This window comes from Dicentrarchus labrax, unplaced genomic scaffold (genome assembly GCF_905237075.1).
Source record: "Dicentrarchus labrax unplaced genomic scaffold, dlabrax2021, whole genome shotgun sequence".
NCBI lineage: Eukaryota > Metazoa > Chordata > Actinopteri > Moronidae > Dicentrarchus > Dicentrarchus labrax.
In genome coordinates, this window is record NW_026136716.1 from 13,778,607 (window position 1) to 13,790,682 (window position 12,076).

The 12,076-nt window shown below is 39.1% G+C and overlaps 1 protein-coding gene across 1 annotated transcript; it reads right to left on the reverse strand.

Annotated features, from left to right (window-relative positions):
* Positions 1 to 1,891: 1,891 nt before the first annotated feature.
* On the reverse strand, positions 1,892 to 11,392 carry LOC127378773 (protein boule-like). Its single transcript, XM_051428035.1, has 11 exons — positions 11,282 to 11,392; positions 10,179 to 10,322; positions 8,069 to 8,160; positions 7,875 to 7,929; positions 7,680 to 7,755; positions 7,301 to 7,461; positions 6,000 to 6,074; positions 5,850 to 5,885; positions 5,653 to 5,769; positions 5,228 to 5,320; positions 1,892 to 4,918 (listed from the first exon to the last, which is right to left on the reverse strand). The coding sequence occupies exons 1-11, from the start codon at positions 11,303 to 11,305 to the stop codon at positions 4,778 to 4,780; spliced, it is 1,014 nt and encodes a 337-aa protein (XP_051283995.1). The 5' UTR covers positions 11,306 to 11,392; the 3' UTR covers positions 1,892 to 4,777.
* Between the last annotated feature and the right edge of the window lie 684 nt (positions 11,393 to 12,076).

Consider the following 12,076-nt stretch of genomic DNA (forward strand, 5'->3'; position numbering starts at 1 on the left):
TTAAAAACTTTATATAGATGCAGCTTCTGAAAGATGCAGCAACAACATTCAATTAGAGAGGCTTAACAGAGAATTGTCTCCATTTTCTGCACATATACTGCGGGGATTCAGAACCAGAACACAAATCTAAAACTGTAAACCTGTTATTTGAGTGGTACATTTAAACTTTCCTCATCTAGTTGAACGAATTATGATTATTACTATTACTATTATTATTATTAATAATAATAATAATAATAATAATAATAATAATAGTAATAGGTGTGCAGTCAGCATGTTAAGTATACTAATAATTATTAATTAAAGCTTTAATGTACGGAGGCGTAATGCATTCACTTGAAAAAACAATTCTGCTTTTTTTCCAGATTAACAGGATACCTCTTGATGCCAAGGGCCAGCTCTCAGCCCCCCTAAGTCTAACCCAAATCCTGTATCCAGCCTCCAGCAAGGGCTCTATTCTTCACTCTCTGGTACCTATTCGCCGCTGTTCTCCTGTGTGTGTGGACACAGGAGAACAGCTGAGAACAGGCACTAATATTACTCGACATTTTTGTGGTTTATCAATGAAACGTATGGTCTCCCTAAGTAACAGATAAATCTGCATCATACTCCTGTCTCTATGAAAAGCCTGTATCCTCACTGCAGTGCATTATTATAAACTCCACCCGCGTCCAGGTGCAGACATTTTTCAGAATTTTTCAAGCGACTGCGATACGCTTCCGTACGAACATAACTTTTTGTTGGGTATATTTGTTTCAAATGATCATTTTTTCTTGATTGTGTGGGAGAGCAGTAATGGTACATTATATAGAAGCACACAAATGCACGGCAGATGGACCCCACTCCTCAGTTTAATAAATGGTAATAAAGTACAATAAAGCATGGGCCCTAAGTGAGGTGTTTTCAGGGGCCCCCAGAATGTATTGATGTCACAGGAAATTTCGGGGTGCTTGTACAAGATTAGCATCTGTTGCTGTTAATTAAATCAGAAAAAAGGTTTTACACATCATTTGGTAGCCCATTTTAAATTTGATATAGTTTTTGAGGTACATTTTTTGGGTGTATTAGAGGCTAATATTGTGCATTACAGTCCAACATTACACACATCTGAAAGGTTGCTTTCAAATCTTAACACTACCTCTGCTGAAAAATCATTCTAAACAGTATAACGTTCATCCTGCACACAGACAGCTGACACAGAGACACATGGCTGTTTTAAAAACCTCAATCCAATTCACTCTTTTGTCATTCTAATGAGCCGGCATTTGGTGCATTTGCCACCCTGCCAAGGTCTTGATCCCATTCAGATAAAACCCCTGATTCATCAATGCCCACGGCCCAGGCTGGCACATTATTGCCCCCTCACTCTTATTATACCATAGGATTGTTGCATTGTTGCATCAGTGTTAAACTCCACAGGTTTTATAATTTAACTCTAGTCAAAAACCCCTAATGATGTCATATTTTGGCTTGGGGAAGTAGTATTTCTAACAGAAGCCTGCGTTATAAACTGGTCCGTGGTTTGCTTGTGGGGTTGCTTAAGAGATGCTATCAAGTTGTTTTATGGGAAATGTAGTAGTGTTTCTGTAACATGGCCCAGAAACGAAAGATATCTTGGACTATGCTGGTTTGAATTTGACCACCCTCTAAAATTTGTCTCATGTGAGTCCCCCAATCTTTATTGAAATCCAATAGTACAAAGAGTACTCCCTAAAAGAAAATACCTAATTAGATAATGTACATTTCAGATTTTCTTCAAATCAATCAAAACATGCTGTAATTTGAGATTGTTAAACTTTCTTTCCTTTCAGGCATCCACTGGTTAACATTCACTGACATACAATCAATTAATAATGCAGTATTGTTGCATATGAACGCAGAACACAGCCACTACACCAAGGGAAACGTTTATTTCCATTCAAGAACGGGAAACACACTCAACTAAAATAATGGTAAAACATAGCGGGCGATCGGTGGTCATGTGAAATGTGCGGTACTTACTTAGCTCTGTAATACTGCATATCTCTTTCATAAAACAAATTACAAAAATATTTTAGGTTATTTTTAGTGTGACAAAGACAAAATCAGTGGAGTTGAAAATACAAGAAGACAAACAGCAACATCAAAAGCACTCTGAAAAACTCAAATGGATTCCTGCAGATTTTAAAATACATTTCTTTTTTTGGGGTACATTTTACTGAAATTATTAGCACAAATAATTCAAACTGAACAAATATGACAGGGGAATTAAAGCATTAGCATCGAGTAAAAAAATTGTCTAATGTGTAATAAAATCTATATTTAAATGTGATATTATTGATGTTGCTGGTTTAAACATCTGGAAACTGATCATAACCTGTAACTACAGAACATGAGCACAATCTGAACTTTTATAACGTTACTGACCAACTAATTTACACTGACATGAAACACATGAGCTCTGAGAAAATGGTCCTTGTCTAAAAAGTTACTGAATTACAAAACTACTGAGCAAGCATACACAAAAAAAGAAAACAAGATTTAATCAATCTGCAGTCAGGTTCTGAGAGTGCAGTGACAAATTGATCCATCCCAATACATTTTGTGCATTTAAAAAGTAAAAAGACAATTGAGAGAACACTTGAAGGTCAAATCCAGTGGATTTTCTTGTCCGAAATAATGACTAAATCTGGGTGAGCCACTTTAAAAGCAGGGTGCTAGCAAAGCCCTACTACCTTGAGGTGGAGTCGCTCTTAACATTTTCTTTCATTACAAGTCTGTCCCTGCATGTGTAGAAATGCAAACCTGCAGATTTATTATTACTCAAAATATCTTTAATGCTCCTTACGGATTGTTGTCTTAAGCAAACTTCCACATATACAAATATGATTTCTGATATACAAAACTACTACGTAAAAAAGGAGTAATAGACCTTTTTCACTGCAGCCATTTTGACATGAAATAGTAGGTAAATGATACTAATCAAAGTCCTGTTCCATTTAGAGTAGCAGAGCCTTTCCAGTGAGCCAACATGCACAATGACAGCACCATGACTGATCTGAATGGAACAGAACCTTAATTACCATCACTGGTAGGACCTGTATTTACCCTATTATTTCATGTCAAAATGGCTGCTGTGAAAAAGGTCAAAAACTGCTAAATATGTACTTTTACATCCAACAGTAAGTCTGCCTTCTGTAGAATATACTAAATTGTCATGTTGCTGTTAAGTCTGTACTGTTTGAACATAGCTGCCTCTTGCTAGTTCTAAATTATTGAACACAGGCCAGTCTGGTAACAACCCTGTAGACATTTCTCCACATCATCATACTGAAAAACATGCTGAGGACCAGACAGTGGATCAGAGGATCCTGAAAGGTCCCAGCACTGATAAAGCTGAGCAGAGGCAACAAGACGCAGCAGCTCATTCAGAGCATTCCAATACTGTTCGGACTGACTCAGCTCAAGGAGCCTTAAACTACGCTGTAATGTAAATTCAATAGTTCTACTTTTTACATATCCTTCCGAATAAATGATCACTGAGCCGCAAAGGATGTAAAGCACTGCTTCTTCGCACAGTAAGGTGAAGAAAGAGTTGACATGGTAAGATCTTTGATATTCTCAGCTTCATCATGGTGCTTGTGTGCATGTAGCTAGGACATTTCTGTTGCAACAACATAGCAATGCCGTTCACTGACTTTAGCCTAGTTTTAGGTTCAAGTGTTTGAATTGTTTTTGTACATTAAAACAAATCTAATAAAATAAAAAAATCAGACCACAAATTCAAGACCGTTGACCGTATTTAAATATAAGATTTTCTAAATTCATTTTGATATTTGCACAAAGATCCCTGTAGCCATTTCCTGTCACAGATAATACAATCTGACTCTGAAGACCACAGTTTTGTTAATTGTGTGTAAATTGGAATTTTTGGAGATTCAAGATGTATTGTTCAGTCGTCGGCTAGTTACTAAAAAACATAAAAACTAGTTAATGTTTGACTTATTGAAAAACTCACCCTTAAGTTTGTGTTAATTGAGAAGAAATTAAGCGCAGCCACTAAATATTGGAAGGAACAGTATACAGTGTGAGACACTAATGTCAACGTCAATCATCCAATGGTATTAAACCATTTATACAGAAACTAAGTATGCAAAAATATGCACATCGCAAAAGTGTTGCGCTAGTTAAAATGTTTCGTTATTTTCAATTTGGACATTGGAGAAATAATCACCTCCGTTTTCCAGCACTGGCAGAAATTGCACTCAAATACCTCCATGTTCTCCATGTAGCAGCACCGACAGTGAGCTGCTGTTCAGCTGATCTTGGATGAGAAAAGAAATATATTGAGTTGCACAAAGGCAGAGATGCTCATCTTTAGTTTACCCAAAGGGCAAATAAATAACAAAAAAAACCCAACATCAATATCAGCGTCGGCTAACAGCCAAATTGGGATTTCAAACATTACCATCAGTCTAGAATTTCCCCAATCGGTGCATCCTTAACAGAAACAGATCTGAGTGCTGCGCTGGGAGTCTAGTGAGTCCTGAGAGCTTACCTTCGTTGTAGTGAGTTGGTGGGAACAAGTGCAACAGACAAAATGATCATCTCAACGAAGAGGCTACAAAATCACGTCATGAAACATACTGCATTATGTTGTAAGGCACAGGTTAAACAGTTGAGAGATTATGTGAGTTAAATCCACGGAGAAGGAAGAGGAAGGGACTGAACTGCCATGAGTGGTTGCGGTGCAGTGTGTGGGAGTTTTTCCCTCTGTGAAGCTGTCTGTGGGTTTAGTCTACATGAAAGGTTGAGAAGCATGAAGCGCGGAGGTGTCTGGTGGCTCTGTTGCGTCTGGCAGGTAGTGATAGTCCTTGTGGTCCATGTATCGGTGGTACCTCTGCTTCAGATGGACCTGAGAGTGCGGAAACATCGGATTCTGCGGAGAAAAGAAACTCAGTAAAGGTTTGCAGAAATAAGAGGAACACACAAACATTGAAAGAGTTGACAGAAACAGAGAAACAGTGGTCCAGTCCTAAAGACATGAATTCCAAACGCTTTCATTTGGATTCCAACACCCAGCCTTGTATTTCAGTTAACACACTACTGTTCTATTAGTACAAGATTTCCATCATTAACTCTTGATTGTCTTTACAATAGAAGCTAGGCAGACTTGGTGATGCTGTCATTGTAGTGAAAGCTTATTTAATTGATAAATTCACAGTCAAAGCTAAAAACAGCCTTTTACCTTTCCAGGGTTGTGTTGCAGAACAATGGGTGCCATTCCTTCAGCTCTCTGAGGGTACAGTGGGTAAACCTGCTGCCCCATGGGATCTATGAACTGCAGAAGTACAAAAACAGACTAAAGTGAGCTCCAGTTCAGAACACGTTTACTGAACACCCATATAACCAGCAGAATCACAATGAAACAGTGTGGACACATTCAAAAAAGCAGGAAGGAAACAAGTTTAAAAGCTGGAAAATGAAATATAAACATTTTCTAGCTCTTAAAAATCATATCAATTCTATAACATGAGTATATAAATATCCAAGCAGTTAAAAGAGCAAATTACTTGTGGGAGCAGATTCATGATTAAACAAACATGCAGCAATAATATTCCAACTCTTTTCATGGCTGTGGTTGTGTTTGGATTTTTCTTGTTGAGTTTATACCTCCGGTGTGACGTCCTCCATGACAGGCAGAGGAGGCTGGAGGGAGCCTCCGTTGGTGGGCTGGTACAGATATTCTGACTGCTGGGAGTACACGACTGGACTGGAGGGCATCGGCGGCTGAACAACAAAACAGTAACAGCTGAACAACTGGCCAAATTCTCCTGAAATAAAATCCGTAATGGCTTCATTTTGCCTACCTGGACGACATTCCACTGATACTGGTTTGGGACACACTGGGGAGAGGGGGAGGTAACAAGACAGCAGACTTAAATAGTTCAAACCCCTGCTGTACTTGCTACATAGTGAGATGGTGAGAAATGAATGGATTGCTAAAGGGCTGAGCTGACCTGGTAGTGGTGATAGGCTGGTTGCTGGTAGACAGGCTGATGGGATGGAGGAAGCATCACTGGAGGAGCAGGCCGCTGGAGAATAAATAGACACAAATCACACTCTGTAGTGCTCACACTCACACGTCTGTGGTCTGTCAAACATTCTGTCTTTACCAACTGCGCTACCCAATAAATTGCAGTAATTTTTTTTAAAAAAACATTGTGAAGACTGTGAGACCAGTAATGACCTTAATATGCTAGTCACTGCCTATTTGTCTTGTCAATACATTAATATAACCCTATTTACCAGCGGCTCCAATTTAATTTAGAGACACTTTCAGAGTGGGACAACCTGTTATGATGTATTCAGCCTTGAAACATGGATCAAAAGATCTGTTGGGATGCATACCAAGGCAGCAAATGTGTTGGCTTTATCTGGCTAAAGGTTTGGGTCCTTAGTGCAATTATTTTATTTTTTGATCAACTATTTTGATAAAAATTAATTTTCATTTTTCAAGCAAAAATATCAAACATTCTTAAGTAGCAGCAGCTCAGTTGTGACAATTTGCTGTTTTTTCTTTTTCTTAGCATATTGATCATTTTGGAGATACAGAAAAACAAGCTGTTTGAAAACTGCTGTGTTACAAGAAATTGTAACAGGCGTTTTTCCTTTTTATAGAACAATTATTAAAATAATCAACAGAATTGATAATGAAAATCATTAATTGCAGGCCTAGTTAAAATTATTACTAAACAGAGTATAAAATGTAGTTTATCACTAACACTGACGTGACGGTTATATAGTCAACCACTTCAAAAAAGGGACACCAAGCTAGTGTAGCTCTGTCTGATACTTATTTCCATTTCTTTTATTAAGCTAAAAACAAACAAAAAACTCAAACTCTTTCTAGACCAGCTGCCTTGGTACGAGTCTACCAGAATCGGGGCACAAAACTAGCACTAGCCACCAACAAAATTCTGGTGAAATATGCAAATGTTCTTGACCATTCACTAGCCATTTGGCCAGTGCACCCTGGCCACAATATGGCATTCCGGCGCGGTGTTGCAGCTGATTGGATGTTGCCATGTAAGAACTACCGAACAGCAAGGTCAACCAGCATTAATAAATCGTTAGTCTGTGGTAAATGATACGTCACATTAGTGGATCTTTTCACTGAGAAATTCATTTTGGCAAGTTTTTAATACGAATGGTTGGTGTTAACTAATGTAAGACTTGAAATGTCAAGCAGGTTTTTAAATAATCAGCTGTTTAATATTGAAGTCAGTGTTACGTGGGTGTGATATCAGTGAGAACTGACGGGCCAATGGTGGGCAGGAGGTTTCATGTTGGGGCAGTGGAAGTAGGCCACTCCATTGTGGTAGGTGTACGGATAGCCTGTGGACGTGGTGTGGTACAGGCTGCCACAGGACACCGGCAGAGGCATGGCAGAGTCAGTGCAGCCCAAACGGGAGCTCTTATCTGGAGAAGGAAGAACACCACAGTGACCCTGTGCCTATTACTGGGTATTTAAAACCCTTCAGAAACAACATCATCATCATCATCAGTCACCTTTTTGTTCAGTAACAACCGGCCCTGGACTGGTAAAAAGCTACCTTAGCATTTTGAAACTGTGGCAAATTCACTTGAAGCAATTCAGCCGTAAGTCAAAGCACCTTCCATTTTATACTGTTACTTACTTTGTCCTGAAGCTTGCTGCTTGCGGACAGCCTGACCAATGCTGAGCTTCTTGTCTTTGAAACAGATTCCATTAACCTTTAATATAGCAGTTGAGGGAATAGGCGCTACATTAGACAATATAGTCCAGTAGATCAACATTAATAGATGTACCTTAAGTTGAGGTGCAAGATACTTTGAAGGTCTGCTTTACTTACATCATGAAGGATTTTCAGTGCGTCTTCTTGGGTTTCAAATGTAACAAACCCATATCTGTTCAAAGACAGAATAAAGACAACCTATGCTTTAACAGTAAATGATGCTCAAAGTCAAAGGAAAGTCACGACTTCATGCATTATTGTTCAATCACTAACTGTACATCTGTATGACAGGAATGACGCTGTTAACTCACCCCTTTGACATTCCTGAGCGATCTATCACAATCTTCACCTCTTTTACTGCACCATGTTGGGAGAAGACTCGTCTCAGGTCGCTTTCATTGACCTTCACAAAACACACACGCATTTGAATGCCATCACTCCAAAAGAATGTACAGTGGTTTGGTGATCTTCTCCACAATTATTAGTTTCAGTTAGTAGGGTTTTGTACAACCAGGAGGACATTTAAATCCATCCTAACAATGATAGCTATACTGCAGATTTTACACAAAATGTACAGTGAATCATAGAGTGTTCAAAAGAGTCGGCAACAGCACTAAGTGAAAAACTCTGGAGGGAATGGCACTGACTAACTTAAATGAGACAAAGCCAAGAAACAATTGATTGCTGAATAGGGCTGATCATTTATAGCAAAAATCATAATCAAGATTATTTAATAGGTTTACTCATTGACTTTGGAAACTTCTATTTATTGAACTTTTTTCAATAAAAAAAAATAAAAAAAATAAAAAAAAGTGTTTAAATGTGTCTTTGACTGTGAACTTTAGATATAATTCAACTAAAACACAAAATATGTCCAGCGGCATCATGGTCCTCACCATGTCCTTTTATTCAGTGTTATCTGTGTGGTGCATCTGAAGTTTTTTATTTATTAATTTATTTTTACATACACTGCAAGCTGTGATATACTTTGCCTCTCCAACTTATTTGAACGAGGTTCTGGGACTGCCATAGTGTGTCTCTGCCTGCTCACCCAACATAAGTTCACTACATACAGTATGTGTGCGTTTGTTGCATGTGATATTTTCAGTGCTGGTCAAGTAGCATAGGGAGGGTGGGGAGTGGTGGAAGCCTGTGAATCAGAGAAATAAATGTTATTTTCTGTATTTTCACAGCAGTTGCACAGCCACAACCTCGTATAGCCATGGGCTGATCCCTACAATGCGTGATTCGGTGTGAATACGGCCAAAAGCTCTCTGTCATCTTGGCTTGAGCTGAACTAAACATGCCACAGCCTGGTTGAGAGTGGGTTTAGGTGGGGAGGGGCTAAGGCAAACAACTGTAAGGTGTGAAACTGAATGAGGCACAATAATCGCTTTATCTCGATTATCTTGTTTTCATAATAGTTGGAAGCCAAAAATCCACGCCCAGGCCTTCTTATGAACGACACTTGATGTGTTACTTTTACTGCAGAATTAATAGGAAACATTTTAATTAAATGGTAGATTATGTAAATTATGCAATATTTGGATCGCTGAAGTGTGTATGTGTGTGGTCTTGACAGAGAAAAACTAAACAAATTTCTGCTGGGATTTTATGCCTTTATTAGCCAGTAGAGAGTGCCTGATTAGTCAACTAGTTGGTTATACGTTACTCATCTTACTAGTCGACAACAGAAATACTAGTCAGTTAAACTCATTTTTATTAATGTACTACATTGGTTAACGTTGTCTTTATGCAGCCACCAGCTGGGCTGCAGCCCCAGCAAGAGACATCTGTTAGACATTACACTTTTCAAGGGAAGGAGGATGGTGAAACTGGAGTTGAAAAGAAAATACTCGAAAATAGTATGGTAGGTTATGACGACATTGAGTAACTACAAACTGGTGATCACATTATAAAACAGCTGTCACATATACTGAGGAAAATAACAGTAACTTGTGAAGCCTGGCTGTGTGTGTGTGTGTGCGGTTTGTGTATTTAGTCTTTAAATTGTGATCAGTTTTTTTTAGCATTGAATTACTTTTAGACTAGCCGACTAGCCTACATTTACATTTTAATTTAATCAACAGCAAAATGGATTGCCAGGGACATCCCTGGTAGAGAGGTGGCAGGAAGTGGAGATAGGGATGACACAGCACATTAGTAGATATTATTTTTGATTACGAAAATGTTTAGCATCTGCAGACATTGGTATAAAAGCCATTAATGGAGAATTTTGGAATTACAGTTGAGTAACAGTAGGCCTCCTATGAATTATGTTCATTCTCATCTGACCTGACTTTGACTTAATTTGTGTTTTGCTGCTCTCGCACAGACATGCTGCAGACGCATGCAGTGTGGCCAGGACTCCAGATGCATGCCCAAATATGCACTCTGCCAGTGCACGTCTTCAGCTCTCACCTTGTAGTCAATCCCCCCGACAAAAATCCGATTGGGGATAACAGTGCCAAAGCGGTGGGTCAGGCTGTCATCATGGTTTTCTGGAGGTAAAACATCAGGGGTGGAGGAGCTGCTGCTGTTCTGGGATGGACAGCAGGATGTGGACTTGAATAAAAGAAAAATGGCAAGGCATCATGGTCCAGTTCTAAGCCAGTTAGAAACTACACCACCTGTCCTTGTTGGACAGCAAGCAGGATTTAGTGTATGAGGAGCACTAAATCCCATTTTTATGTACACAAAGAGTTTTAAAACTGGAGGACACTCAGCTTTGTTTTTACTTGATACAAGATCAAAAGAAAAATCACCAGAGTAAAGCAGTGAACCACAAACCAACAAAAAAAAAAAAAAAACAGGGGGTGAAACCATTAACAGGTACTTCATAGTATCACTCATTGAAGTCCAACAAACAAGATAATAAACAATAGATTTGAGTCTTTTAAGTCAGGCAAAGTTGATGCACCTGCAGCCAGTAGATGAAATCAACAGTAACTCTTCCAACATGGCCAAAGTTAACAGATTCGTGTACACTGTTTCAACTTAGATGTAAATGGAAAACATCGGTAAACAATGGCATTTAATAAACGAGTATCAACCACCAATAATTAAAAAAAAGAAATTAAAAAAAAATCACTTATGAAAAAATGTGCAGCGTATTTTACTAGAATAAACTAACTTCTGTAGCTTATTTGCAGGCTTTCTCCAACATGAACAATAGCATATGACCCTGAATATTTTCTGTCCAAAAGTCTCCAACTTTACAAAAACAGAATGACTTCTAAACCTCTTTAAAGTTTCCCTCTTCAGTTGGCTAGCTAACCCTAACCCTAACCCTAACCCTAACCCTACGTCCCTGGCTAACGTTATCCAGCAGGTTGAACCTCTTAACTTCACACAGCAAGTTAGCGTTAGCTAACATTTTCATGCTTGGTTACCGTTCATTTGAGTAAACTTGGCTCGGAGCCACCCTGACTTTTGTAACTAAACGTTATTTACGTTGAAATGACTATAACTTAGAGTTAGCTACAATAAGACTTCTATGCTAGCTCCATACTCCGTCCACTCACCGCGTTCTGGTTCTCCACTTCCATAGCGTCCTTCAGCCGGTGGACTTCTGCCTCTAAAAGACGTGTGTTGGCTTTATTCGCTTATTAATCATGGCCTATTAACATCTGGCACATGGGTTAGCTGCTCCGCCTCTCGCGTCACCTCCACCGACAGGTCTGTGGACCGAAACTTCCCCGTGCGCTGCCGTCTCGCGCCCCTAGCCTCCTCGTGTATGACCTCATCGCTCCTTACGTTACGTACGTTTACCGCGTGATTGAGCCGTAACGCGCCGCCACCGGCTCTGGTCCAACCTCACGAGACCTTTCTCTGGTCCACTGGGACACATTGATCAGAAACAGAGACACATAGGCCACATCCCGGAGCTCCGTCCAGAGGAGCTTCATTAGTCAACCTGTGGAAGGATGATACAGGCTCAATGGGGAGTAACGGATTACATGTAACTGAGTAACGTATTCTGCGTATAGAAAGGTAACTGTAGTCTATTACAGTTACAGAAAGAAGATGTGATCAGATTACAGTTACATTAAGTAAACACGGGGATTATTAGCAGGATTACAATTACATTTTTAATATTGTGATACTTGGATTAAGGTAATGACATTAGTAATTGTAAAAAATTAGTAATTGTATCGGATTACATTTTTAAAGTAACCCTCCCAACCCTGGCGTACTAGAACAGCATTTATTGATGTTGGATGGAATTAAACTATTGTGTGTAACAAACATATTCAGAAAACTTTAACTAAAAATGACAAAGTGAATAAAACGATCTGCTGCAGACGGGTTCAGATTTG

Excerpts from the sequence above, each read along its gene's own strand:
- LOC127378773 (XM_051428035.1), bottom strand. The coding sequence starts at position 11,305 with ATGGAAGTGGAGAACCAGAACGCG. Across the intron at positions 5,886-5,999 it reads CAGCCTATCACCACTACCAG|TGTGTCCCAAACCAGTATCA; the intron begins GTCAGCTCAGCC and ends CCCTCTCCCCAG. Across the intron at positions 4,919-5,227 it reads TGCAACACAACCCTGGAAAG|AATCCGATGTTTCCGCACTC; the intron begins GTAAAAGGCTGT and ends TTTTCTCCGCAG.